The sequence below is a fragment of the Python bivittatus genome, unplaced genomic scaffold (genome assembly GCF_059951505.1).
Source record: "Python bivittatus isolate LINGU-HERP-01145 unplaced genomic scaffold, Pbiv_v1 ctg000080_np1212, whole genome shotgun sequence".
NCBI lineage: Eukaryota > Metazoa > Chordata > Lepidosauria > Squamata > Pythonidae > Python > Python bivittatus.
The window spans coordinates 549480-576676 of record NW_028277035.1 but is presented as its reverse complement, the minus strand read 5'-3'; the positions used below and the strand labels follow the sequence as shown (position 1 = coordinate 576676).

Below are 27197 nucleotides of genomic sequence, written 5' to 3'. Positions count from 1 at the left end.
GCTTACTCGTACTACTGTTATTCATGGTTAAAGGCAAGCAGGCTTTCCTTTAACTGAACTGCTAGGTTCATACATTGCATGAAATCATTGTTTTAGCCATGGTTTGTTGAACAGGCCATGACCCAGTTCACATAAGCCAAAACCAAAGAAATCACATTGCAGCTTAGCATGCTGTATGAATACAGCTAACCTGTCTTCAGCTCCAGAGCCTGTTGAATGATTTACTTGAACTATAGTTAGAACTACTGCTACTTATCTGTACATAAAAAGCAGGAAGGGGAATGACTGTGATTAGGGACTGCACATTGCTAACACATGCCTCCAGTTAGCTGGGTTTTACACATTGCATTAAGCTGTAAAAGTGTTTCGACACAGATTACGCACATGAAAGCTGGCACTACTGCATTTCATATTCTTTTCATTTATCTATTCATTTCATATTCATACATAGGTACAGTATACGCCTGTTCAGAGTATTTTCCCAGTAAGGACAAGCCCTACATTTACAGATATTTTTTTTCAATCCAAGAAGCAGGGAGTCAACACCTCAGATGCAGAGTGTTAAGACTGGCCAAGTAGTGAATGTGACTTAGAAAAAGAACAGGCACTGTTGCACTCTTCAGATGTTTAAACTCTAACTCCATAGGCCCCAGGAAATGTGGCTAATGGTCAAGGCCTGAGGTTGTCACGTGTGCACCAGAAGTGTATGTTGTCACCCTAAGGCATAAAGGCATAAAGTTCTCAGAATTCATGGGTAGAAACAGGTTGGAACGTCGACCTTGCTGTGGAATCGCATCACGTCTATAATCTTGATTGCCTATGCTATGCTGTGACCCGCTTCCCAGGTCACCTGCTTCCCTACTTCAGTTGCTCAGAGTGTCAAAAAAATGTATCAAGGGACTTGAATTGCAGTGTTGTATATAATTCTTATTGTATATGATTTTTGGAACAGCTATAAGACCAGACACCACTGTAAAGCAATTTCAAAGTAATGAGCCTTAGAGAAAAATTATCTAGAGACCGAAAAGAAGTTCTACACAGGTACCATAAAAGTCAAATTTACAATCAGTCTAAGCAATCAAGTCATCTAAGCCATGATTTACAAATGATAATGGCTGTCTTTACATAACACATTAAGCGAACACCAAATTAACCATTGGGTACATCTGTCTTCAGAACAGGGTGGATCTTGCAATTATTTTTTGCTTTGTAAATTAAATTTGAAGTTTTTTTCCCCCTTCCCCCTTTTGTTACAATCAGGTTTGAATTATGTAGTGTTAAAAAGGTTTCCCAAATAGTCACATACTATATAACGGGTGACCAAGACTATACTTAGCTCTAAGGGATAATTTCTTGGCTATGGTGTGCTGGCTAAGACATGGAGTTCTGGTTCACATGTAATGCTAAGCCATAATCTATGGTTTTCAAACCACAATGGCTGGATCGATACCATGCACTAAGCCAACACCAAAGAAATTATATTCTGTTTAAAAACACTGTGTAAACTGACCAATGCCTTGACACATTGGATAAAGAATAAACTGGGTAAGGAACTTTCTGCTAGACTGCATCTTTAGCAGTTGCACATCTGTTTGGTACATAGCAGGCAACACTGCAAAAGTTTATTGTGTGCATATGTTGGAATAATGCACAAGTAACACAACTGTGTATAAATTGTGAAGAAATAATTTCATGTGTCTGCAGGTAAACATACTGATGTATGAAATCTGCTGGGAATACCCAAGGACACTCGCCTCTCTTAATTGGAAACCTACTTCCATCACTTCCAACATCTGCTTTCACCCCAAGAACAAAGGACTAGCCTGAAATGGGCCCTCCGAAATGAGCAGCAGTACTATTGTTGCGTTTGGAAAAGAAATATTATCAATCTTTATTTCATCAACAGCACATCAGAAGTGTGTGTTCAGAGTGTATCTCCATCCATTACTGTAGATGCTCCAAATATTGCTTCATTCCCAGTTGCGCAGGTAACAAAAAGTCATTCAGAACTATCTATCCTGGGGATCAGTTTGATCTGAGCTTTCAGCTCTCAGATCATAGTGATCAACTTAAAACTTCCCACTTCTTCGGTAGGAACAACATTGATGAATGTTTTATACAGCACAGCTCCTTTGGGTAACCGGCAGATCACTTCTCGGCTTTCCTTGCCACGGGCAGGTGGCACGTAGACTTCTTTAGTGAACCTCACAATTCCATCTTCAAGGGCGTACAGCCATTTGTTGTAGCCCATCCCCACCTGGGACAGAGAGACAGAATCATAATTAAGAAGGTAAGAAACAGCCTCTGGAGCAGAGTGCAGGCAGTACCTATCACTGAGACTGCCAGCAGATCTCACATTTGGTATAGTTTGCAAATTGTGTGCCAAACTGAAAGTACAACTGCTTGTGCAACAGGAGAAAGATGTCTTGATCACCAGAATTATAATGCAGAGATGGCAAAGTGAGATTTGGCACTTCTGCCAAATTAAACTCAGAATCCCTCATCTGGTGTAGTTGTACTTGTATCCTGGGATACATGGCTCATGGGATACAGCAGGCAATTAGTTTCTCTGCAAGGCAGTTACATTTGCTCCTTGCGTCCCCAGCCCTCGTTGACACCTGCTCCGGATGGTGGGCTTTGGGGTTCTAGTAACAAAACAGTGGATCCATTAGCCTGAATAAACTAAATATCAGCTCATGACCCTAAAAATGTTGGGTGACAGCTGATTTCATTACCCCCAAAAGTAGCTCAAGGTAATTTCAGTCTTGAAGAAGGTATCTTCAGCGAGCCCAATTTTAAACACTGTATGTGATACCATTTTGCCCAGGTACTTCCTGAGATGGATTTGGCCTCTGGGTAAAGAGGCATTTCTCCTTAAAAGGCACTGATTAAAAAAAAAAATACAGCCAGTTGTGCTATGGATCAATGTAAAGAAATGCCTGTTCGTTTTCCTTTTCTACAACTTGATTTTCTCTGGTGATCTGAAGTCATCCAAGGTACCATGATGCCCTTTCCTATGTTCTCATTGCTCCACCTCCGTGTATTGTAACTGAGCATGAGTCTCCAGTGTATCTGTCATATGCTGATACTTCATATTGCAACTATATTGTAAATATAGTTTATAATATAGTTTATATTTATAAACTATATTATAAACTATATATACAATATAGTTGCAAATAGAGGTTGTTCAGAGTCCATGAAACTCTAATAGGGATGGGGGAGAGGCTCCTATTTCTGGTTATTAATACAAGTTAGCAGTTTCATAGCAAGAGAAATCAAAATAGGAATGTTACTCTTGTCTCAGCTGAGAGAAAAGATCTTGAAAAACAATAAAAACAAGACCAAGAGGTTTGACAAACTCTAACTCTGTAATGAAAAATGGTTAATTCCAGGATAACGTAGAGTAAGGCAGGAAACTGAAGCTTTGATAAAGATGGAACAAAGTCTTAATTCAGTGGAATTTGAAATAATGAAGAAAAAATCTTACGTGAGCCCCTGGATGCCATCGAATCACACGCTGGGTGGCCAATATGTTGCCTGCATGAACAAACTGTCCTGCAAGTGAGTTAAAGAAAGTAATTAAACCTTAGACACAAGCCAACCTACATGCATACTAGCTGAATACAAATGGTGCACAACAACTTTCTTTAACGTTTCTCCTCATGAAACAGGATCCATTACAGAGGACAAGAGATCGAAAGTGAAAGGCCTGAGACTCAAATCCTGGGAGTGGACCCCTGATTTTACCTAGTTTGATTGGCCGAAGCTTCCTAGCAGTAAGAAAGTCATTCCACACATAGCCAAAGGTATTTTCTCGACAGATTATCAAAGCAGCCTAAGGGTTTTCTAACTCATACATTAATTCACCGAATACTCTCTCCATTTAGTGCAGACTGCCATCTTGAGATTACCAAGAGGAAAAGAAGGAAAAGGGTTCCATTTCAATAACCCTGAATCCACATTCAAGTAACCCAGCATATTATTATTTAATTTACAGGGATGCATGAGGACATCTTTGCTTTCCTCACAATGGAATTATGGAGAAGAGGAAATTAGGAGAGCTGCTAAAGTGAGTGGGAAATGAGATGTGGGGAAGAGAGATTTGTGATAGCACTAAATCATTTTGTACGAGGGGGAGGGGGGATCTGGGTCTGCAAGTTGCTGCTTACACTGAGCAGGATGACACAAGGAGTCCCCTCTCCCTCATCACAGGGCCAAAATCACATCCTGAGGCATACTAATGATTTGTCCACCTTGGACTAACCATTGTAACTCGGTCTGAGAACTCTTGTTTGTGTTTGGAAGTCAGCAGGGCTTGGCCTGGTTAGTGTTTGGATGGGAGACCACCAGGGAATGTCAGGACTGTAGGCAAAATGTGGAAGTTGACAAACATCCTGGAGGAAGCTATTGACAAGTCACTTCAGTACCATTGTCAAGAAAATGATATGGATGTGTATTGAGTGAATCAGCACTAGAATCTGCATCCACCGAAGTTAAACTACTTTGGCGTAAAAAAGAAACACCTAGTGAATCATCTACCGTTTTCTACAGCTATGTTACTGCAAAAACTATCCATTTCTAATTTTTCAAGATCACGTGTACTTTAAGAATATAAACTGATCTTACAGTTTGAACAAAGGAGGTCCCATACACATTTGCTTGCTTCAAGGAGCCCTTGGGGTGGTCCTGGAATGCGTGTACCTCCTCCCATATTTCATCTACACTCTGACCATGCAGGTTTTGTTAATGTTGGTGTCAAGCCAGGTTCCCTGTTCCCCAACCTAGTTTTTGTTACATCAAAAGAAAGCTGGATTTCCTAAGCGCATAAACTAAAGCTGGGTTGCATAGGGCCAATAGTCCATTTGGTACAGCCTTTAATGGCCCCCAGTGGTCAGCCAGATGCCTCCAACAAAGCTCATAAACTTAGCCAGGAGGGCAAGCACCTTCTTCCAATGGTACCACAAGGCAGCTGGTATGTCAGGAATGCTGTTGAGGATTCTGGAGAGAGCAAACAACCATCAAGACTAGTTACTACTGATAACCCTAATCTAACCCCCTTTTTACAATGGTCTAAATTGCTAACCATGACCATCTGCTTACAGAAAATTCCAGTTTAACTGGAATTAACATACTTTGGGTTAGAAAGGAAGGAGTTCCTCAAGCCAGAACTGACTTCTGGCAGCTCCCCAGACGCCTGTCAAGAAAATTACATGGGCGTTGCCAATGGCTTCTTCTGGGATTTTTTTCTGACTTCTCAGTCCGGTCTACAGCCTTGACATTTCCTGATGGTCTTCCCGCTGGAGGAATAAGCGTATCTGATCCTGCTTAGATTATTTTGAGAGCAGGCAAAGTCAACAAATGCTACACCTGCTCTTAACTCTTGTTAAAAAAAAATACTTCCTTTCATCAGTCCTGAATCTCCCTGAATTTAGTTTTAGTGGGTGACCTCACAAAAGCCTGCATTTTTGTGATCTGTCAATTGTTTTAATAAAGGTGTTACCCTAAGATAAAAACTGGTGCATCATCATCATCATCATCATCATCATGACTGTTATCATCATCTTAATTGGGAAAAAGATACAGGGACTATTCACTCCACCTACCCCTGTCTCATAATTTCCAAGATTAGCGTTTTAACCCTTTTTAGCATATTTTCTTAAAGGCTTCATATATGCACAGCTCTACAAAAGCAACCAACACCAAAAAGGCTTGCAACTGTTTTTTTCCCCCACATCGGAGCTGTTGTTTGAGGAATGAAAAGCCTCTATTTTTCCTCCTTTTAGAACCTTTCTGCTGGACACAAATCTCCAAGCTTACCTTTAGAGCAGCATTTCTCAACCTCGGCAACTTTAAGATGGGTGGACTTCAACTCCCAGAATTCCCCAGCCAGTCCACATAGCTTAAAGTTGCTGAGGTTGAGAAACATTGCTTTAGAGAAAAAAAAGTGGGATCTTGCAGCTAAGCTTTGACATTTTTTTCATTTCCTTTCCACCCACACTGCTCCTTTTCTCAATAAACACATGTTCAATATTCTGTGCATGTTAAAAGAAGGAACTCTTACAGTAACATAAAGAGTAACAAATATATCGTAGCATACTGCACTTCATAAGAGGCACTCAGTTATTCCAGGATGGGACCATTCAGTTGTTTTTTGTCCCCTAAGGACTTTTGGCTCAAAAGTTATTTTTGGCTGGGGGGTGCTTTTGCGGGAGTTACTTCTGCAAAATGTGGAGTCTACTGAGTACCCTTATCTTTCCTCTTGTTTCTCAATAGCTCAGCACTGGCTACAATTCTGACACCACTTACCAACCAGGTTTACTCACCTGCAAGCAACAATAGTATAAAAACATCATCAAGCAACTTTTACAGAGTTCTATAAGCCTGACAGACAACCTAGTACATTTCACTTAATTTATTTAGACTCTCCCTGTGGTATTTCCCCCGAGTTATATTCCAAGGAAAAATGTACAGACAAGCACTAGTTTTAATTAGTGGACCTACATTCTCTAATAAATAGGCAAAATTCTATAGTAAACTACTACAGTCCTACCACCTACTGGATGTCTCATTGTTGACAGGAATATCCAGATCCCCAAATAATGATAATGATGATAATACTTTAATTTTATATGCTGCCCAACTCCCAGCCACTCTGGGTAGTTTACAAATTGTCAAAAACAGTCAGAAACATAAACAAAAAATAAAAAGAATAAAGATGGCAGAAGTGACAAAACTGGATGGAACAAAGGGAAGGGCAAGGGCAGGGAAAGGGAAAGGGAAAGGGGCTTCAATCACCAGAGCCAGGTCTTCAGGGGCCTTCAAATGGAATAGTCCACGTTTGATAGCAAAGAGCAAAAAAATTAATCTGGGTTTATTTTCAATTGTTTTTGTTGATGGACTGTTAATAATAATAATAACAATAATAATCCCCAGTGAGGCACTATCTTGAAGTGGTTGTGGAGCTTGTGTGCTCCAAGGAGGATGACAGCTATGCCAGAGGTTCAACCATACTGGACAAGTCTCATCAGAGGAGCCAGACAAAGTGTCTCCCCCAAAAACAATATAGTGAGACGTAATTTACAGAAACCTATACTGGATCGGTCATCGCCCAGGGCAACAAGGACCGTGCTAGGTGTTCTAGTTCCTGGACATCTGGTGACAAGTGGGCTACAGGACTCAGGACTGTTGGCTGAGCAACCAGAGCCAGCAGCTTCAGGACTATTTGAAGAAAAGTTGTTTACCCGTTGCAAATATACAAAGACTGAAAACAAAGAAATAATGATTGCTATTACAAGTCAAGTCCAATGAGAAGAGGATATCTGAAAAGAATGCACCAGTTCTGAAAAGAACAGCATCCAGAATCAGAAATTACAGAACAGAGGATAGCAGATCAACCTTGATTTATAATATGAAATAAAGTATTCACAGAAGTAAAATTGGAAGAACTGCTACGGTCAACCCAGGGCAAAGAAATTGAAGCCTTGCCAGAAGTAGCTCAGGCTGCAGAGGCAAATCGGGGGACTCAGCAGAAGAGGAAGCCAGTATAGCTACTGAATCATTTTCACTCCCAAACCGGGCACCCTCTCCTCTGCCTTCTCCTCAGAAAGAACAAAGCCCTCTAACTAAAAAACCAAGAATTGAAACAAAGAATAACTGAGCATCTAGAACAGCACAAAAAACAACAGAATAAGGTTACCTGCATTGAAGCTTGGAACAAAGAAACAGCTAGCACAAGTATTAAAGAATGCCAATATTGTAATATCAAATGTAAGCACCAGCTCACTGCAGGAAACAAACCAACTAACGTACAGCACCCCTATAGTTATAATTGAATATCTGGGATGCAAAATCAACAAACAAGGAAAAAAAGCCAAACAGTGCACCACCAAAACGGAAGATCAGGTTGGAAAATAAGATCAGCATGCTAAGATAAGATGCAAGCAAGTAGAGGAGATGAAAGAAAAGAAGCTGAAGAACAAGAAGACCAAAGAATACCTGATCAAGGAATATCACCTAGAAACAAGATAGAACAAGGAAGCACTGGAAATAATACAGCAGCAAATAACAGCCATAGCCAAGAAGATCAACAGATATGAAGCTTGAATTGCACACTACAGGCAGAATCTCCAATTTCAGTTGAATCAGAAACATTTCTACCAACCCCTCAATGGAGAGACTGCAATGAACCAGTCAACATCTGACAAAGAAGAAACAGTGCAGTTCTAGATGCAGCTATGGGACAATCCAAAGAAATACAAGAATGCAGCTTGGATAAAGGAGGTGGATAAGAATAAAAAAGAAGCTGAAATGAAAAAACGTATAATAACAGCAGAAATGGTGGAGAAAATGGCAAGGAAGATCAAGAAGATCAGCACCAGGTGAAGATGAACTGCATGGTTTTTGGCTGAAACATCTGACTGGTCTGCACCCACTCACTGCCAAGCAGTTTAACAACATACTGCAAGGAGGTGAAATTGAAGATAGGTTAACATCTGGCAAAACCCACCTGATAATGAAAGATCCAACAAAAGGGGCAGCACTAGGCATCTACATGCCGATTACCTGCTTACCAACAATTTTCAGATTGCTAACTGGTGTTGTAGTTGGTGCAGTCCAACAGCATCTAGTTGAAAACAAGCTCTTTCTACCTGAGCAGAAAGGAAACTGTCCAAACAGCAGAGGAACAAAAGATCAACTCTTAATTGACAAGATGATTTTGGAAAATTTAAAGAGAAGGAAGACCAACTTGAATGTAGTTTGGATTGATTACAAGAAGGCACTCGACTCCCTGCCACAGGATTGGATAATCAAGTGCCTAGAAATAACAGGAGTCAGTAGAAACATCAGAAGCTTTGTGCAAAGATCAGTGCATAACGGAAGACACGGTTGCTGGTCAATGGCGAAAGACTGAGAGAGGTTAATATCAAGAGAGGAATCTTTCAAGGAGTTCACTATCACCACTACTGTTTGTCATTGCACTGATTCCTCTGTCAACAATACTGAACAAGTCAGGCCATGGCTATAAACTTCTACCAAGCTATCCCACCTCCTTTACATGGACAATCTGAAGCTGTATGGAAAAGCACCATCTGAAATAGAATTGCTGCTCAGCACTGTCCGAATATACAGCCAAGATATTGCAATGGAGTTTGGACTGAACAAATGTGCCTCCCTTACCATTAACAGGGGAGAAATAGTGAAAACTGAAGGAATCAAGATGCCCTATGGAAATAACATCAAGAGTCTGGATGAAGATCGCTACAAATACCTGGGCAACCTTCAAGCTGACACAACAAGCACACCGAAGTCAAGAAGGTTAGTAGTAAATACATCATGAGAGTGAAGAAGATCTTAAAGTCCAAACTCAGTTGAGAAAATACTGTCAAGGCAATTAACACCTGGGCAATTCCAATAATTACAAATACAGCTGGAATAGTGGACTGGACTCAAGCAGAACTAGAAACCCTGGGTAGGAAGACCAGAAAAATAATGACAATGATTATTAGACCCTTCATCCACGCAGTGACGTTGACAGACTCTACTTACCAAGGAGCATGGGTGGGTGTGGAATGTTGCAAAGATAGCTGAAGAAGGAAAAAGAACATTGGAAGAATATCTGAAGGATAGTGAAGATGCACTGAAGCCAATGCCCCATGAACGCTTACTGAATACCAAAGAGACCACACTGACCTACAAGAAAGACCAAATGAAGAATAGAAAAGACACATGGCAATGCAAAGTATTACATAGCCAGTACACAAAAAACTGGCAGGCAAAGCAGATAACAACAAGATCTGGCAATGGCTAAGAGCAGGAAAGTTGAAGAAAGAGACAGAGGGGCTAATTCTGGCTGCACAAGACCAAGCCTTAAGAACAAATGCATATAAAGCCAGAATTGAGAGGACAGCGACAGCAAATGCCGCCTCTGCAAAGAAGCTGAAGAAACAGTGGACCACCTAGTTTGCTGCTGCAAGAAGATCGTACAGACTGACTACAAACAAAGGCATGACAACAATAGTGCATTGTAGCATTGTAGCAAAGTAGCAACAATAGTGCATTGGAATATGTGCAAGAAATACCATTTGCCTGCAAGCAAGAACTGGTGGGACCACAAAATAGACAAGTAATAGAAAATGAAGAAGCTAAAGTGCTCTGGGACTTTAGAATTCAGACATACAAGCACCTGCCACATAACACCCCAGACTTAACAACTGTCGATAAGAAAGACAAAAAAGTCTGGATAGTGGACACTGCAATACCTGGAGAGAACAGAACGGAAGAGAAAGAACTGGAGAAAATACAAAGACCTGCAAATAGAAGTAGAACAACTGAAGCAAAAGAAAGCAAAGATAGTACCAATAGTAATAGGCACCTTGGATGCAATCCCAAAACACCTGGAGTACCACTTGAAGACCATCTGCATTGAAAAAACCACCATCAGTCAATTGCAAAAGGCAGCTTTACTTGGAACAGCTTATATCCTGTGACGATACCTTTAACACCATCAAACAACATCTGCCTATCCCAGGTCCTTGGGAAGGACTGGAGATAAAAATACCAAATCCAGTCTAAACATCTGGCTGGCTGTTCAACCAACAATAATAAAAAGCAAGAAACTGTAACAAAGTGATTAAGAAACTTACCATCGATTTTTTTGAAGCCGAGCCTTTTTCCAGTTCTGTTCCCTCCACGATTTTTGGTGCTCCCTCCAGTTTTTTTGGATGCCAATCTCACTGCAGTTGCACTGAATGTGGGAACAGGCAAAACTGTTACAGGAGGGGGAGGGAAGCAAGAGGGCCAAATGATTAGTGTGATGACAAAAAGTGTGAGCTGTGAGCCAGCAGTTTCCAGTCCAAAGTGCAAATCAATTCAGCCATAAACTGTGTCTGAGACAGTCTGAAATAATTTCTGGCTTTGTACTATTTTCAAAGGGGGAGAGAGGGATACCATCCTCAAACCAGCATTCTTCATCTTTCCAAAAAACAAAATCTTTTTTTGGTTAACGCTGAATGCTCATACTTTGCTTAGAAATGGATGTAAATCTACAAAATACATTTACTAGCCTGAAGAAAATTTGATGTCCTGTGTTTCCAAGGTAGCTGCACAGGAAATATGGCGGTGCTAATTGGTGTTGATGGGAATTATATAGTACAATACATTTGGAGGGCACTTGGTTAGAAAAGGTAATTAGAAAATAGCTTTAAATTATAAAGCAGCTGGACATGTAGCCTGACTTCATGTATTGCCCTAAGCAAAATTGTGATTTGTTTCCTCTTTCCTTAACTATGAAGCCAATCATAAAAGTCTCAATCCTGAGGACTACACAGACATGTCCATGTGGTTTTCTTGGCAACAAGTGGTTTCTTCTTCCTGGTAGGATTTTTTTCCCCCCAATTTCCCAGTCTAGTCTACAGCTCTGGGATTTCCTGGTGATCTCTCATACAAATTTTAACCAGGACCCAACTGTAGTTAGCTTTTTCAGGATCCGTTAAGGTCAGCTAGATGCCACTAGAGAAAGGAGAAACCTCAAGAACTTTGGGGTACTCTTCTAGCTCCAAAGTTCTTTTGATACTGTAGTTCTAGGGGGGGAAAATCTTAACTAAGTGGTGAAAAATGTGTTTTTTTCTTTAAGCGTGTGGGAGCTCAACCTATTTTGTGCCAAAGTCATGTGTTCTTTGAATGGCATGCAGCAGACCAAAAAGTGAGTGGGATGAGGTAAAAATGCCTTAATAAATTGTCATTACCACTATTATTTGCCAGGTATTTAATAACTTTTCTTTTAGATACATTAAAATTTTCATTCTGATTCAAAATTGGGCATCAACTTTGCGTGGAGGTCTGGGAGTTTTGGTGGTGGTGAGATGATGTGACTCTGGAGGGTCTGGCTCTGTGCATTAGCACAAGGGTTCAGCAACAGACTGGAAACCTTACATAGACTTTTTGTTGAAAGAAGAAAAGACTGAATTGGTTATTTGTGGATTTGGGGGCTAAAAAGGGAGCTAAAAAGGGTTAAAGAGGGAGGGGAAGGAGTAAGACAGCAACTACTCAATAGAAAGAGGGATGGAAGTCATAATTCTATATTTTCTTTCTTTTTCTTTCACTTCACTTCTTTTCTCTTTTTTTCCCTTTTCCTCTTTTTCTTTTAATTTTATACTTTTATTGTATTCAAAGCTTCTAATAAAAAATAAATTTAAAAATGCAAGGGTTCAGCCCTGTCTTTGTTGATTTCACAAGCATCTCCAGAGGCATCTTTATTAATAGATGATGCTCAGATCAACTGTAGATCATGGTAGTGCAAGATTATTGGCAGTTCTAAAGCAGGGTTCCTCAACCTTAGCAACTTTAAGATGGGTGGACTTCAATTCCCAGAATTCCTCACCCATCTTAAAGTTGCTGAGGTTGAGGATCCCTGTTCTAAGGGATTCACCAGCTTTCTCTCCTCCCTGTCATTTGTGAAGCTCTACCTACCTACTACACTTGATGTTTCTAGGATGAGCTTGCTCAAGTTCATTAGTGGCAAAAGGTCATTGCCATCCCCAAGAGGAATTTGCTTTGTTTTTCTATTTACTTATTTATTAATTATTTTAGTGGATTTATATAGCTGCCTATCTTGGCATAGCAACTCTAGTTGGCTAACAACAAATAAAAACATAGTTAAAATGCCATCAAAGCAGCATAAGAAAACCTGTAAGGACAGCGGAGATAAAAAGTCAATCAATGATAGTTCAAAACCCACAACCACATGGCCTCCAACTAACGACCCAACCATCCATTTATTTTACTTCTATACTACCACATTCCTAGCACTTTACAATGTAAACACAATTATACAGCAAGCCAAAAACATTATTCATTTTAAAAGTTGCTAAAATTATTAAACTTATAATTGTCGTCATCATCTTTGGGCATCCTGAATGAGAGAGATTCCAACTCTCAAAGCTTAGTTTGAACAGTTTTCCTAAAAAAAAAAAAAATCAGGAGAGTTGCAACCTCCAGATCTCAGGGTGGTGAGACTGTTCTGGGGGGTTGGCCCCACTACTGAAAAGCACCAAACTTCAGCAAAACTTCTCTGAACTTCTCCTGGGTAAAAACCCTCAGTATGGGACTGGGGACCTCTCTGAACTTCTCCAGGGTAAAAACCCATCATAGGACATAGATGCTGGACCAGTAGATTTTACAGGAATTGAAACAAGCAATCCTGCAAGTACCAAGCTGTCAAGCAACAGAGGTCAAACCAAACACTCTGAATTATTTATCAATCAATCAAATTGTTCCTGAGTGCAGCCCTAGGAGTATGTGCAAGTCTACCAAGCAGCGGGCTCTTGTATTTTATACCAACTGTACACATTTAATGCAGGAAATTCAAGTTTCTTTTAAAACTAGGCATTTAATAACAATGCAACGATGTCTATCAGAGCTCTTTTGCCATTTCTCTCTTTAAAAAAACCTGTTTGTAGGCCTGAGAACGAAAAAGGGGGGGGGAAGAAGGAAATAGCCTCTGACCTCTCCCCCTGTTGTGTGTGCGTGTGTGTGCAGTCACTTTTGAGTCACTTTTGACCACAGGCGACCGCCTGGACTAGTCCTTGCAGTTTTCTTGGCAAGGTTTTTCAGAAGTAGTCTGCCCTGGCCTGGTTCTTCCTAGGGCTGAGAGAGAGGGACTACCTGAACTAACAAGACAGAACAAAACAGATTCTAAAAGCCGACGAAGTCTACCTACTGCGCCGTTAAAACAAAACAGCACCTACTGACACCAGCCAAGGGGAGATAACCGAACTCCCCAAGGGGGCAAAGCTTTTAGAAGAATCCCTCACAATATCGCCCAGCAGAGCCAGCAGGCTCCCGAGCTTTGCGGGGCTCTTCCCAGGCTCGCTCTTAAGCGTGGATGGGGGGAAATGCGCCAACTTCTGCAGAGGACCGGCCCATTTGGCTGCAAACCTTGTGCACGTGCCCGGAGGAGCACGTTCCTCCGACCCACTTGAAAGTAATCAGGCGCAGGCGGGATTGGCTTTATTATCGCCTGCGCCAAGCGTAAGCCTTCCACCCTCTGCCTTCTTGCCCGTTAACACCAGAACACTAAATTCCAAAACCTCGGAGTCCCACCGTTGCCGCTGCCTTTTCCCCAGAGCTCATCACCGCCCCCAGCCAGCTTCCATCGCCCCAACCTTTCTGACTCACGTTGTCTGCCGGCCGCGGCGCCCAAAGAGAGCAGCCCGCCCCGCAGCGCCGCCATTTGACCTTCCCTCGCCGCCCGGCGGAGCGCCCAGCCCTGCGCGGCGGCACTTCCGGGTCCGGGAGCGGCGGCGCCAAGCGCGGAATTTGAATGAATGAATGAGCGAGCGAGCGAGCGCGCGCCTGGCCACGGAGCTCCGTTGCAAAGAGACCGAAAGCGATGGGGTGAGAGCTGAAGCGTTTCTTATGTTTTTCTAAACAGAGAAGTCTGGCTTCAGACGACGAGCACCCGAGTTCACGTAAGGAAGGCTGGGGTCATATTTCAAGGCGGTTTGCGAGACTTCCTTCCTTCCTAGCCGTTATGGATATATGAAGCTTGTCTCCCGGTTATTTTCACATTGCTCCGATGACTCTAGAAATGGTAACGAGTGTTGTTTAAATTAAGCGATTTCTACCAACCACCGATATACCAGGAGGGCTTAGCTTCATCTCCCCAACAACTTTCCAGCTGGGGCATAAAGTCAGCAAGCTGAACTCCAAAGCTGGTTCAGACTTGCCTCCAATGCGTGGCACAGTACTGTAATTCTATCTTCTTTGTTTAAAGCAATTCTGGAAGCTGATGTTTGTGTGATCAGGAATCTCATAACACTTTTGATGAATCTTTCCATAATAGGAGACTGTTGCAAGATTTAAAAAAGGTGTAATGATTTGCTTGGGATGTCTGGTATTTTATAAAAATGTATACATGTTGCCATTGGACAATACCTTATGCTGTTGCCTAGAAACTCAGACACCCCAAGTTGGGTGAAGCTGAAGGAACCTATTTCCCTGAATTGGGGAGAGAAAAACACTTACCCTTTGCAAAAGTGGCTTTTTCGCCCCTACCCAACAATATGAATCACAAGAAGTATTTCAGGCAAAGCGAAAAGCCTTTATTAAAGGGGGGGAGTGTCAAATTTTCTTATAGAGTACAGAAACAAATGATATATATGGTATATGTGGTACATCAGAAAGCAACTAATCAAACAATAAAAGACATTGATTACGTGTGAGAATTGAACATGTGAAAACATTGATTACAGATAACATTCCACAAGTGGCAAATTTATGGGTTACGCCACTCCCTTTCCCAGCTGGATTTGAATCTCTCTTAAACCTTGCAAGTGTATTCAAGGACTTTCAGAATATGTTCCCTACTCTTTAGTTGCTTTATTATTAGCATTATTAGCTTTATTTATTAAAAAGGTAATAATGAAGCCTAAAATTCCAGGTAACAGTGCTAGGTCAGCCCCCTAAGAGCCTTTTCCACTTGCATCTAACCATTGTATAAACTTTTCTTCACCATTGCTCTCACCCCATCAGCAAGGCAGGCTTAAGTCATCTTTAGCTGTTCTGGTTTTAAAGTAGCATTAAAGCCAGCAGCAACTTGAAGCAGTTGATCCTGTGAATGTGTACTGAGAAGATCCCCTTCCCTGCGCAGGGCTGTAGCTGCAAATGTGGATATAGTTCACACTGCAATGCATTCTATATCTCTCTACTCAGAAATAAACCTTACTCAGTTCAATGGAGTTTGTCCACAGCTAAGTGTTTACAGGGTTGCAGCTGTAAGTTTCATATGCAAAAGGACAGCAGGCATGTTCTTTTACTATAGATCAAGCAGCATAAGGAAAAAACAACTATTCAAGGGGGGGAAAGGTCTCTTTTGTGAAAATGTCAACAACCTTTAGCAGACAGAAACAGAGCCTATGCAACAGCTCATAAGAAACATGGAAATTCTTCCAGGAGGTAAGGATTCTTACACCCCATCCTTCCAAAACAAACAACTTGGCATCTTCCTGGGCAAAAAAAAGAAACTGACTCCCCATTTTAGTGTAGGACTGCTTGTAACTACAAATAAGGAATACAACATTAGTAAAGGATTACAAAGGAAACAATCTTTCATCTATGCTGTAGTATTTAAATGCAGCTGAATTATATTTGCTGGGGTTCTCCTATTTGAGTTGGTCCATATCCATCTTGATCACTCCTGCAGTAGAAGTGTCATTATTCTGTCTGGCTTGAGAATAAAATAGATTATACAATTGAAGTCCCAAGTAACACTGTTTTATAATGGGTATCCTCTTTCCCTAGGAGAAATTCAGAAAATTGGTGACAGAATCCTGCTTGTTTCAGATCAAAGAAATTGTGGTTTATAAACCCTTCTCTTGTAAGTAAACTTGGTGTATATCATAACACAAATAAGTAGAATCTATGGAGATCAATGTTCTGTATTTAGAAATGGAAATATGCTGCCTTTCTGTCTGATAGGAGTATAGGAAAAAGAAAATGATAATAGAGATCTTGCATTCTGACTCATCATTAAAAACCATCAGACTGACAAATAATTGGAGGAGGAGTGGGCAGAGGAATTGTTCAGTGTTGGCCCCTTATCTTTGGAATTCCTTCTCCTGGAAACTTGGCTTGACTTGCTTACTTTGAGGTTTTAAGTGGTTCTAAAGACCTTTCTGTTCTGCCAATTCTGTTGCTGGCTTTTATTTTTTATTGCATAATCCCTGAGAACAGAGGAAATAATATGAATAAATGATAAAACATAGTCACTTTGAAAGGGACAGAGGGAGGAAGTCAGTGATGAGTTATTAAATCCTTGGCAGGACAGTGATAGGAAAGGTCCACTCCACAGACTTTAGAAGCTGCTTCTGCTGTAGATGTTCTTTGAAGGTTCCAGGGTGACCATAAGGTATAATGGTGTCCCCTCACCCCTTCCCCTGCATGTACTATTTAGCAATCAGGGCTGGATATCACTAACTGCTGAGTTCCTGGGGGCATGCCATCCTTTCACTTGGCTAGCCAAACCATCTGCAGCTCCTGAGAAGACTATCATTAGCAGGGGAGCCCACTGAAGGCTTTGAATTGGTAAGTGTTGGAAAAGTGTCCGTCTCCTGGTCCTTAGAGCAGCCTTCCTCAATAGTGTCCTCCAAATGTGTTTTTCTACAACATCCAGAATTCCTAAGCAACATGATGAGTTATCTCCAGAGATGAGCAGACTCCAGCTTCCCAAATTCCTAAAACATGGACATTGTTTATGCTGGTTGGAAATTCTGTGAACTATAGTTTAAACACACATGGAGAAAAGTCACCTGGGGAGAGCTGTCGTGAAGATTGTTGCTTTGACGTTGCATTAATTAAACCCAGGGTGGTAACTTATGGTCCTCATCCTGACTTCAGAAGTCCAGGCAAGAGCGATTTGTTCCTCATCCAGGAGTATACCAGACAGGAGAATAGAAGGAGCAAGAGCAAGTTCTGGTTACTTGATTTTGATTGACCTCTCCCACAGTTGGCTTTGACTCTTTTGTCTTCCAGCACTAGATCCTGACCAATTATCCCTGGGGGAATGTGGCTTTTGAAGAGGGAGAACTTTCTATTGTTGAACTCAATTGTTTGCTTCTTTTCTTTAGATGTCACACCATTCCAGTCCAGCCTGTTCATTGCATGAAGCTAAACATCATGTTCCCAGAACTGGGTGACAGTGACTGTGAGGAACTACCAGTTTTCCTTTCTGTAACCAAGCCACCTCCTGATCCAAGAAACAGCATCCAGCCTCCTTCTCAGAACCAGGTAATTGTGCTCTGCAGCTCAGACTCAGAGGGTTCATCCCTTTGCTCTCCTGCCAGGAAAAAGCCCTATGGTCCACGCAATTCAGTCAAGATGGGCGCTCCTATAGATGCGAGAATGCAGCCCAGTAGCGAGAGTGAAGAGGAAGAAGAACTTGTCCCCTTGGCTGAAAGGCTGCAAAGGAAGTTGCTGGTAGCCAGACCCTCTACAACTGCTTCTTCATTTACTAAGATCCAAACAAAGAGCGGCCAAGAGTCCACTGGGCAAAACAGGCTCTGTGCCAGCGATGAAAAATTGGTGCCTGCCTGCTGGCAGGAGTCATTACCTGCTGACTCAGATCTCCAAGAAAACATGGCACCCAGCACTCGGGAACTGTCAGACGGTGATCAGGACGTATCTTCATGGGATGCTGAGCCTTTGCCCCAACTTCCAGTTTGCATCTCTGACGATAAGGTACAGGATGGTTCCCACCAAATAAGGCTGAAGCCCTTCCTCCTTCAGATAAATACAAAGCAGAATCATCAGGACTTGGACAAAGCTCGCCAGGTTGCCCCACAGAAGAGAAGAGAACAAGGAGCTCAGAAGCGGCTGCAGGAGCAAGAAAAAGAGAGGGCAGTGGGTTTGGCCCAACTTCGGAAAGCCCAAAGACCAGAGCAGTGTCTGAAACACATTCAAGTAGTTTTAGACCCAGGTACGTCTCTTTCCTCTTAGCTTCCTTATGTGTTCATTTCCTCTCCTCCTTAGGGATCCATCTTGAATTGTAGCCTCCAATAGGTCTCTTACAGATAGAAGGTGCAGATCAGGTCCTTGCCGCTTTGCAGTCTATGGAGAGTAGCTGTGTGATTGAAAGCCAAGCTGTGCCCTGCAGTATCACCTGGAGAAGGAAAACTGGCCTAGTGCAGGTATGACAGTACGTGTCTTCCCCTGCAATCCTTTGTTTGGTACTTCTGATTAAAGTAATTTATTTTCCTGGTTGATCTTTGCTTCTGAAGGAATCTTGGCCATGAATCCATTTGCTGTTTCTTTTTATTCACACTAGCTGTCCTTGTATTTTTCTCCCTCCTATTTTAAATTTACATTTTTGTCTGAAGGCTGAAGAAGACAACTGGATGGAAGAACCCAATGTCCTACTGCCAGTGCTGCTCCCAGAGTTCATTGCAATGATTCATAACAATAAGCAGGTAAAATCAGCCTAGCAGTATCCAACTAAAAGCTCAAAACAAAAAAGAAAATCCTGTAACTTTAAATACAACATGCAACATGGGTTTTTTAAATAATTATTTAGATTTCACATGATACAATAAAGAGTAAGGAGACTCGGGTGTTATGAATGTTCTCTTTCATTATGAAAAGTTGATGGCTGCAAAACTAACCAGCCCTCCTTGTGGGTGTATCAGTTGCAATGCTGTTACTTGACAAATTCAGGGAGGAGCAGGCTCTCAATGGCCACTAGTCCTAATAGCTGAGTACCTCCTGAATCACACTTTTGATGTCTCCTGCTGGGAAGCAACAGTGGGAATGGACTCTGGGTTTCAGGATGGGCCAGTCAGGTGCATTGGGTCAATCACTATGCAACGCTGCTTGAGATGAGCCTTTGGGGTAGTCCACCAAGGCATTTCTTGTACTTTTGCTGGATAAATCACCTGAGCTGTGTCTAAGTGGCTGGAGTGACTCCGAACGTTTGCTTCAGCTCAAGAAGCTAAAGGCTCGCCTTTCTGTTCTTTCGTGTTTTTGCAGGCTAGCATGGAAGGTCCTGCTGAGACTCTGCAGAGTTTTGTGGCGAATATTGCAGAGAAAATTCCTGGGAAAACACTGTCACTGGCAGTAACAGGACTGGAAAAATATTTCAGGTTAAAATTTACTTTTCATTGCTAAAATATATATAGACATCAGTCAGTCCTTTAAATCAGATTCTTTCTGTTCTTGACAGGCCACTCCAGGGTAGTTTGCTGCTTAAAACACAGAACAATTCCCACACTGTCCTAAAGTTAATACTTACTGCAGTTCCAGTAATGAGCGGCATTCTTCCACTGTGTCAGACAGCAATAGTTTCAGAAAGGACTTCAGCCTTCTATTTCCAGAATAACATCATATTACAATTGCAAACAACTCCAAAGAGAAAAAAAATGAAGACTGCAGAAGCAGCCAGTGTGGCTACTTAAAAAAAAACTTAGTGAAGATCTGAAACCTGTAAATAGCTTAGAACCAGGTTACTTCTCCCATATGTACCTACCCAGACCTTCTGATCATCTAATGAGGCCATCTTCTCCAGTAGGTCCCCTCACCAAAAGAGTTGAGATGGGCCTCTACAAGGGGGAGAGTTTTTTCTGGGGTGGCACCTCATTCCCCCTGCAGAGAGGCTCATCTGTGCCTCCAGCTAGCAACATTTTGGTGCCAGGTGAAGACCTTTTTATTTTCCTAGGCTTTTCATTGCATTTTCATTGCATTTTAAATCATGTTGTTTTAGTTTTTGGATGACCACCATGCAGCTGCCTAGTTTATATGGTGTTTTTTTATTTTGCATTTTACTGTACACATTTTTATTCAAATTGTATTTTAGCATATTTTATTTATTTTTTTTATGCATGCACAATTAACAAGACAATTTTTAAACTTCAAAAAAAAATAGAAAAGAGACAACCCCGAACAAACTAACTTTTTTAGTTTGGAGGGTTTTGTTTTTTTTTAGCAAGCTTTATCATAAACTGCACAGAGAGCTTTGGCTATAGGGTGGTTTTAAAAAATTAATTTTTCCCAGTGATGCTCTCCATGAGACATTGGAATAATTAAATTGGACAGCCAGTCAAATTAGGACAGCAACAAGCAAACATTGGGGGGAAAGGCAAATATCTGAGACTGTTGCCTCTTCCTGCCTAATAATGGAATCCTCTTTGGGGCCTGGAATCCCATAATTTACTTATTTTAAGTATTTCCTGTTTTTCCTATCTTAAAACAGCTAATAAAAAAATTAAGGGCTTGGATGAGGAAGTGGAAGGAATACATATCAAATCTGTAGAAACAAAACAGCTTAGGGTCCGCTGTATAAGGGGCTGCCTCTCTTGTTACAAGCCTATCTGGGTGTTAAGTTCAGCAGAAGAGGACCTCCTTAGCAGGAGAGGACCTGTGTCTCTGGTATGAAGGAGAAGACCTTCTCCTGCATTGCTCCCAGCTATGGAAAACATTTCCTTTGGAGCTGCATCTGACCTTCAGGAAATCTGTAAATTCACAACTCTTTCACCAAGCTTTTTGTTATTAGACAGCATTAGCACCTGTTGGGTTGGTAAAGTGTTTTAAAGACTTTACAAAATGTAAAATAAAATAAAATGTGAAAACCACTATGAAATTGTTAGGTAATAATAATAATAATATTTGCTATTATTATTTATTAAATTTATATACAGCCCAACTCCCAGCCACTCTGGGCAGTTTACAGATTCCAATGGAAGAGTATATATGTAGCTCAGGGTTGAACTGTGGAGTCCTCGGTGCCCCCTGAGCTTGGTTGTTTGCTTGCAGACACTTCATTACCTGACATAGGTAACATCAGTCCAAGTGAGTGTGGGGTACTGTAGATAGTGCCCCAAGCTACTGTATATAAACAGGGAGCAAGCCGTGTACTCACTCGCACTAATGATGTTACCTAGTTGGGTAGCAAAATGTCTACAAGCAAACAACCAAGCTCAGCACCAAGGCCTCCACAGTATACAAATTGTTAAAAACATTTAAAAACAAGGAAACAACAGAAAACAAAAAAGGATGGCAATAATGACAAAACTGGATAGGAACATAGAGAAAGAAGAAAAGTCACCCTCGCCAGAGGCCTGGGCAAAGAGTCAGGTCTTCAAGGCCCTTCGAAACACCTGTGGGGGGAGCCATTCAAATCTCAGGGGAACCTCATTCTGGAGGGCAGGAGCTGCTACAGAGAAGGTGCACTCCCAGGGTCACGATAGATGACTTTAAACAAAGGAACCCGGAGTGCACCAACCCTGCCAGATTGGATTGGCCAGGGGGATACTATGGGTAACACCTCAGAAGGGGCCCAGATAAAAAGATGCAGCTTCAACAGCAGCTGAAGTTAAAATATTGGGAATATACTTCTACTAGGAAGCAGCTCCAGAGCAGGGTACCACAACCCAAAAGGCCAGGGTTCAGGTATCCCAGACATTGCCCATCCACGAGCAGGGCTGCAGTCTCAGAACCTGAGATGGTAGGAATGGACCCAAGATTCAAGGCATTAATGAACTGGTTGTGTCCTTAGTTCTCACAATCACAAGGCGCAGAAGAAGCTGCAGCAAGCAGAGCAAAGTAGCAAGGTGCAGGAGCAAGCCAAGCCAAGGAACCGGAGAGAAAAGGCAATTCCAGTACCCCAGTTATCCAGACTGGATGTGGAAGAAGTGAGTAAACCTGGAGCAGAGGGTTGTGTGGCTGGCTATCTCAGCCATGTCTCAAATTCTTCCTTGGGATCTCTTCTTCTGAAAGTGATCTCTTTCTGCTGCCAGAAGGGGCTTCAATCTCCAAGGGGGGCTAACAGGGAACACCGAAATGTCTCCCCTCTGCAATGACATACAAATATTGAACTGAAGAAGGTGGGGCTTCAAATGTAGAGACTGAAGGAAGAGACAGAACTCAAGCGGGGATGGGGTCAGCAAGGAAGACAGGATGAGTGAAGGAGAGTAGTTATGGAGTGAAAGCCAAGTGTGGGGGGAAAAGGAGGTAGACATGCCCGGGACAATGACATTCAGACAGTTAGAGAAATTGAAAGCAACCGATCCTGGCCAAATACTAATTAAATGTGCTTCACAGTCTGCTGTGGTTTAACACTGAAATGCCATGCTTAAATGATAAAAGAAGGATGCTTAAACAGAAATTTCCAGATTCCGGGATAATTTCATCCCCATTCATCCTAATCAGAGAATTGTTCATTCTGATCTGGCGCTCTCCCTAGTGGCCATGCTGGCTTGGAATTTAGGGAATTGTCCCAACACAGTTGGAAGGCGCTGAATTGCCTTACAGATCCATAATCAAAAGGACAGCAGCATATGCAGGCCCAAAAAAAGATAACTATGTTCTGAGCCACTGCGGGCACAGGGAAGTGTTTTTGGATCAGAACTGCTGGAAGAGTGATCAGGCTGAAGGAAACAGTATCGCTCATTATGAAGTAGTACCTTGTGTTTGGTGTCTCTTCTTTTCTAGGATAAGCCTTTTCAGTCAGTATTCTTCTTTGCTTTTTCAGGCTCTGGTAGATCTGCAGCTTCACGCAGGTGTCCAGGTTCAAATGCTTGCAAGCTGGAAGGAGTTGGGAGAACTTGCCAGTATGTTCACTAAGGCTGTGGCTGAAGCCCCATTCAAGTGAGTGAGTTAACAAATAGTATGTGTATCTAGGGCTACATCTCAGCAGCTTCACTTTGAGAGATGTGGTTGCATATGCTGTCATAAAATTCTCTAAAGGCCAATCCATGCCTTTCAATGGAATCTAAAATTCAAACTCTTAAATAGGACCCAGTGAACATTCCTAAATTGGTACGCAAACTGGGGTCCTCTTGGACTCACACCTCTGGCTTGAAAAGCAGGTGGCAGCTGTGGCCAGGGAGGCCTTTGCACAGCTGCATCTTGTGCACCGGTTGCTTCTGTTCCTGGACCGGGAGGATTTGCCCATGGTCACTCACACCTTAGTCACTTCCTGACTGGACTATTGCAGCGTGCTCTACGTGGGGCTGCCCTTGAAGACCATTTGGAAACTTCACTTGTTCCAGAATGCAGTGGCACAGGGAGTGATGGGCGCAGTTTGTTATGCCTACGTGATACTGCTACTCCACAAGCTGCCATGGCTCCCAAGAGGTTTTCAAGTGCAATTCAGAGTGCTGGTTATCAGTTTTAAAGCCCTACATGGCATAGGACCAGGTTATTTGCAGGACCACCTTCTCCCAGAAACACCTGCCTGCCCCACATTCTCCCATGTGGGGGGGGGCATGCTCCAGGTACCTTTTTTAAAATTTTGCCATCTCATGGGACCTAGGAAGCATGACTTTTCAGTGGCTGCCCCCTGTGCTTTGAAATAATGTGATATACAACAGGCCCCAAGTCTGGTTACCTTTAGAAAAGCCGTTAAGAACTGCCTTTTTCCCCAGCCATTGGGACCAGTTGAGTGGAGTCACCTTTTGGTTGTTTAATTATCATGCTCGGTTTCTGTTTTATATCTTGGGTTGCTTTTTTAATATTGTGTGGTTATTTTTTTTTTAATTACTTTTTGTTGTACACTGCCCAGAGTCACATTGTTTGAGCTGGGCACCCTATAAATCCATTAAATAAATAAATGAAATTTTGTGAATTCCTGGTACTCCTGCAACAATCTACAGTTCATTCCCATTTTATTTCATCTCTAATTTTCTGCCTAAACTTCAACCATCTTTGTCCATTTCACAAGGAAAGTCTTGGCGTCACTGCCTGCTATGGGTAGATGGTGTCTTAAGATAGTTTAAAAAAAAATGCGGTGTGCATCAAAATATGGCATATATGCACAGGAACTGCAATTAACCTTAAGATATATGCAAACTGATGAAGCATGTGTTGCCAACTGTTTTAGGAAAGAGTTGAGTTAACCCATATTGGAAATCTATCTTGTGCTTAACTTCTGAAACAATCCGATTACTTGAAGTATCATTCTGTCAAATATAATGCCCCATTTCAAATGTTGCAATACAGTATTATATTGTGTGAAAATCCCCTCTTCTAGCTTGATTTTCATGCAGAGCAGCAGAAGCATTGGGGACACAGTATTTTGTACATTTCAGTATTTTGCCATGTTCCTTTTTTGCCACTTTTGCAGAAAGGAAAGAAATAAAACCAGCTTCTCCTTCTGCCTTGAGGGAGACTGGTGTAGAGGTATGAAGGTGGACCGCACTGGAAAGGGGCTGCTTCAGGTGTGGAAAAGACAAATTCAGCAATTCAACCGAGTCAGTCTGGAGATGGCCAGTGCCATTGTAGCCCGGTACCCTTCTCCTCTGCTGCTGACGCAGGCAAGGCTTTCTGTTTCTACAATATTATATTGTGTTAGGTGTGTGCATGCCAATTTATACCCAATTAGCACAAAAATCTAAAATCTCGCGCTGAAATTCTCAGATGGTGCAGGAGAAAATAAAACTATTTCACATAGGAAACCTAGATCTTGGAAGTAAATTGTTTGCTTGTTATTTTTCATATATGCTGCTGGCTGAAGTTCCTGTACTTCAGAACCATAGATGAGAACTATAATTACTCAGAGGTTACATTTAATTGTATTTCAAGAGGGCCTTATTCCCTAAAGAAGTAGACACAGTATTGTCCTAGAAACATGGCCTGATTTGTTGGTCCCATTATAGTTCCTCAGCTATGCATATGTAATTCTAGACTATGTGTCACCAGTTTCCATGGAATGACTGAAGCTGGAAAAATAGCTGCTTCTGAGCTAGGAATGGAACCTCACACTACTTTCCTCTGCCATCTTCTGCCCAATCTGAGACATATATCATAGATTTCAGAACAATTGTGAACCATCCAATAGAAGAGCGTGTGCAAATGCTTGTAGAAATAATGTTTTGTATTCTGGGCTACGTCTAGGCTTATGATATTCACGCTTCAGAGCAGGAGCGACACAACCTTCTTGCAGAGGTGCCTGTTCGTCGTGGTGATGGAGTGACAACAACAACAAGGCGAGTTGGTCCAGACCTGTCCAAACGGATTTATTTGCAGATGACTTCCCATAACCCCGACCTTTCCCTGGATGTTACTGGGTGAGCTGAAAGTGTGGATTCTGTAAAACTCTGCTCAAGCAACTTTTAAAAACATAATTACTACCCCTAAATTAAGCTTTTCTGAAGATACTGCTTGGATCTCAGTCCAGATTCTGACTTCCTTTATCCTGCAGAAATCTTCATAAAACCATTTGAACCAACCAGAAATTAAGAACTGAATTTTTTTTCTTCCTGTAACGTAATATAGATTTTAGAGAGCTCTTTTAAAAGGTAGAAATGACCTGAAACCTATGAGCAGGATGGGTTCCAATAAAGCCAAATATTTCATTCCATAACCTGTAACTCCTTTATCACTATCTACTGTTTTTTCTAGAAAGTATATTTGAAAATAGATGTGTACATACTTCAGAACACAATAATTATAGCATATAAAGCATTTAACAAACAGCATTTGTCAGACAAAAGCTCTTGAACTGCAGCTCTGCTGAGTGATTCTGGAGTGCCTCATACAGCAAATTTTGGCATATCTACTTTACATGCTCTTTCCTTACTTTGAACCAAGTTATCAAACTCTGCATTCTTCCCTTGCACCCATGATTACTTCTGAAACGGATGTTAAACTGTTTCTCAGTGCAGGAACTTTTACTGTGTAGAAGTCTGTATAAATGGAAATTACAGAAATGTTTGGGGGCATAGTTTCTGAAGAGATAAGTGACACAGGTACCACTTCAATGCTATGGTTCTCATTACAGATATTAGAGAATTTCTGTCCCCATTCATGCTCTTAAATTTCCATCATTTCAATCTTATCAATACACATTTAGAAGCTTCAATGACTTTACGTTTTATTCTAGATGGACTGCTTTAGAGGGAAATGCAGATGCAAAATAGCTGAACTTCAGGTAGCAAAAGGAACATTGTTGTAAGAACAGCAGACAAGCTTTTGCTAAGTTCACACTCAACACTGAACCGTAATATAGTTCTTACTTACCATGTTGTGGTAATGGTCAAATGTAATTTATTCAATAGTTTACTGACATGTGTCTAATCCATGGTCTGTTAACATCTAACTTTTGGGTATACCATTGATAGAACCTTGTCAATGTGTTCCTTGAATGGTCTTCAACAAAATTAGAGAATGTAGACTACTACCGAAAGATAACATTCGGGCAGATGTGGAAGTATGTATGTTTCTATCTAGAGCAGTGTTTCTCAACCTAGCAACTTTAAGATGTGTGGAATTTAACTCCCAGAATCCCCCAGCCAGCAAGTCCACACATCTTAAAAGTTGCTGAGGTTGAGAAGCACCTATCTACAGAGAGTTACACACACCCTCATTTTCCCACCAGTGTAGTTTAGATTAAATGCTGTAACGTTTAAGGTTTTGGCTGTGAAACATCACATCTTGATGTACAAATCACAGATCAAGCAACAGAGAAATATTCCCTATGCTTGCATGTAACAGGAACTAAGTGGGGACCAGGCAAGTTAGTCTTCTCTATACTTGGATGGGACTCCTCTATGACAGCGTTTCTCAACCTCGGCAATTTTAAGATGTCTGGACTTCAGCTCCCAGCATGCTGGCTGGGGAATTCTGGGAGCAGAAGTCCACACATCTTAAAGTTGCCGAGGTTGAGAAACGCTGCTCTAGGGAATATTAAGGCTGTAGGCTATACCAGGAAG

At 41.7% G+C, this 27197-nt stretch overlaps 2 protein-coding genes across 4 annotated transcripts; one reads left to right on the top strand and one right to left on the bottom strand.

The window, feature by feature from the left end:
- Positions 1-1866: 1866 nt before the first annotated feature.
- On the bottom strand, positions 1867-14321 carry MRPL27 (mitochondrial ribosomal protein L27). Its single transcript, XM_007434197.4, has 4 exons — positions 14179-14321; positions 10647-10769; positions 3491-3558; positions 1867-2257 (listed from the first exon to the last, which is right to left on the bottom strand). The coding sequence occupies exons 1-4, from the start codon at positions 14231-14233 to the stop codon at positions 2051-2053; spliced, it is 453 nt and encodes a 150-aa protein (XP_007434259.1). The 5' UTR covers positions 14234-14321; the 3' UTR covers positions 1867-2050.
- EME1 (essential meiotic structure-specific endonuclease 1) lies at positions 14294-25966 on the top strand. 3 transcript variants are annotated; one of them, XM_025170492.2, is made up of 10 exons: positions 14294-14397; positions 16303-16378; positions 17628-18475; positions 18559-18686; positions 18876-18965; positions 19522-19634; positions 22043-22178; positions 23018-23133; positions 24611-24800; positions 25381-25966. In XM_025170492.2, the coding sequence occupies exons 3-10, from the start codon at positions 17662-17664 to the stop codon at positions 25555-25557; spliced, it is 1764 nt and encodes a 587-aa protein (XP_025026260.2). In that variant the 5' UTR covers positions 14294-14397; positions 16303-16378; positions 17628-17661; the 3' UTR covers positions 25558-25966. The 3 variants fall into 3 exon arrangements, with proteins under 3 accessions (XP_025026260.2, XP_007434260.4, XP_087989421.1); XM_007434198.4 differs by having other exon boundaries at positions 14344-14471; XM_088133295.1 differs by lacking the exons at positions 14294-14397; positions 16303-16378 and adding an exon at positions 16955-17085.
- Positions 25967-27197: the final 1231 nt, after the last annotated feature.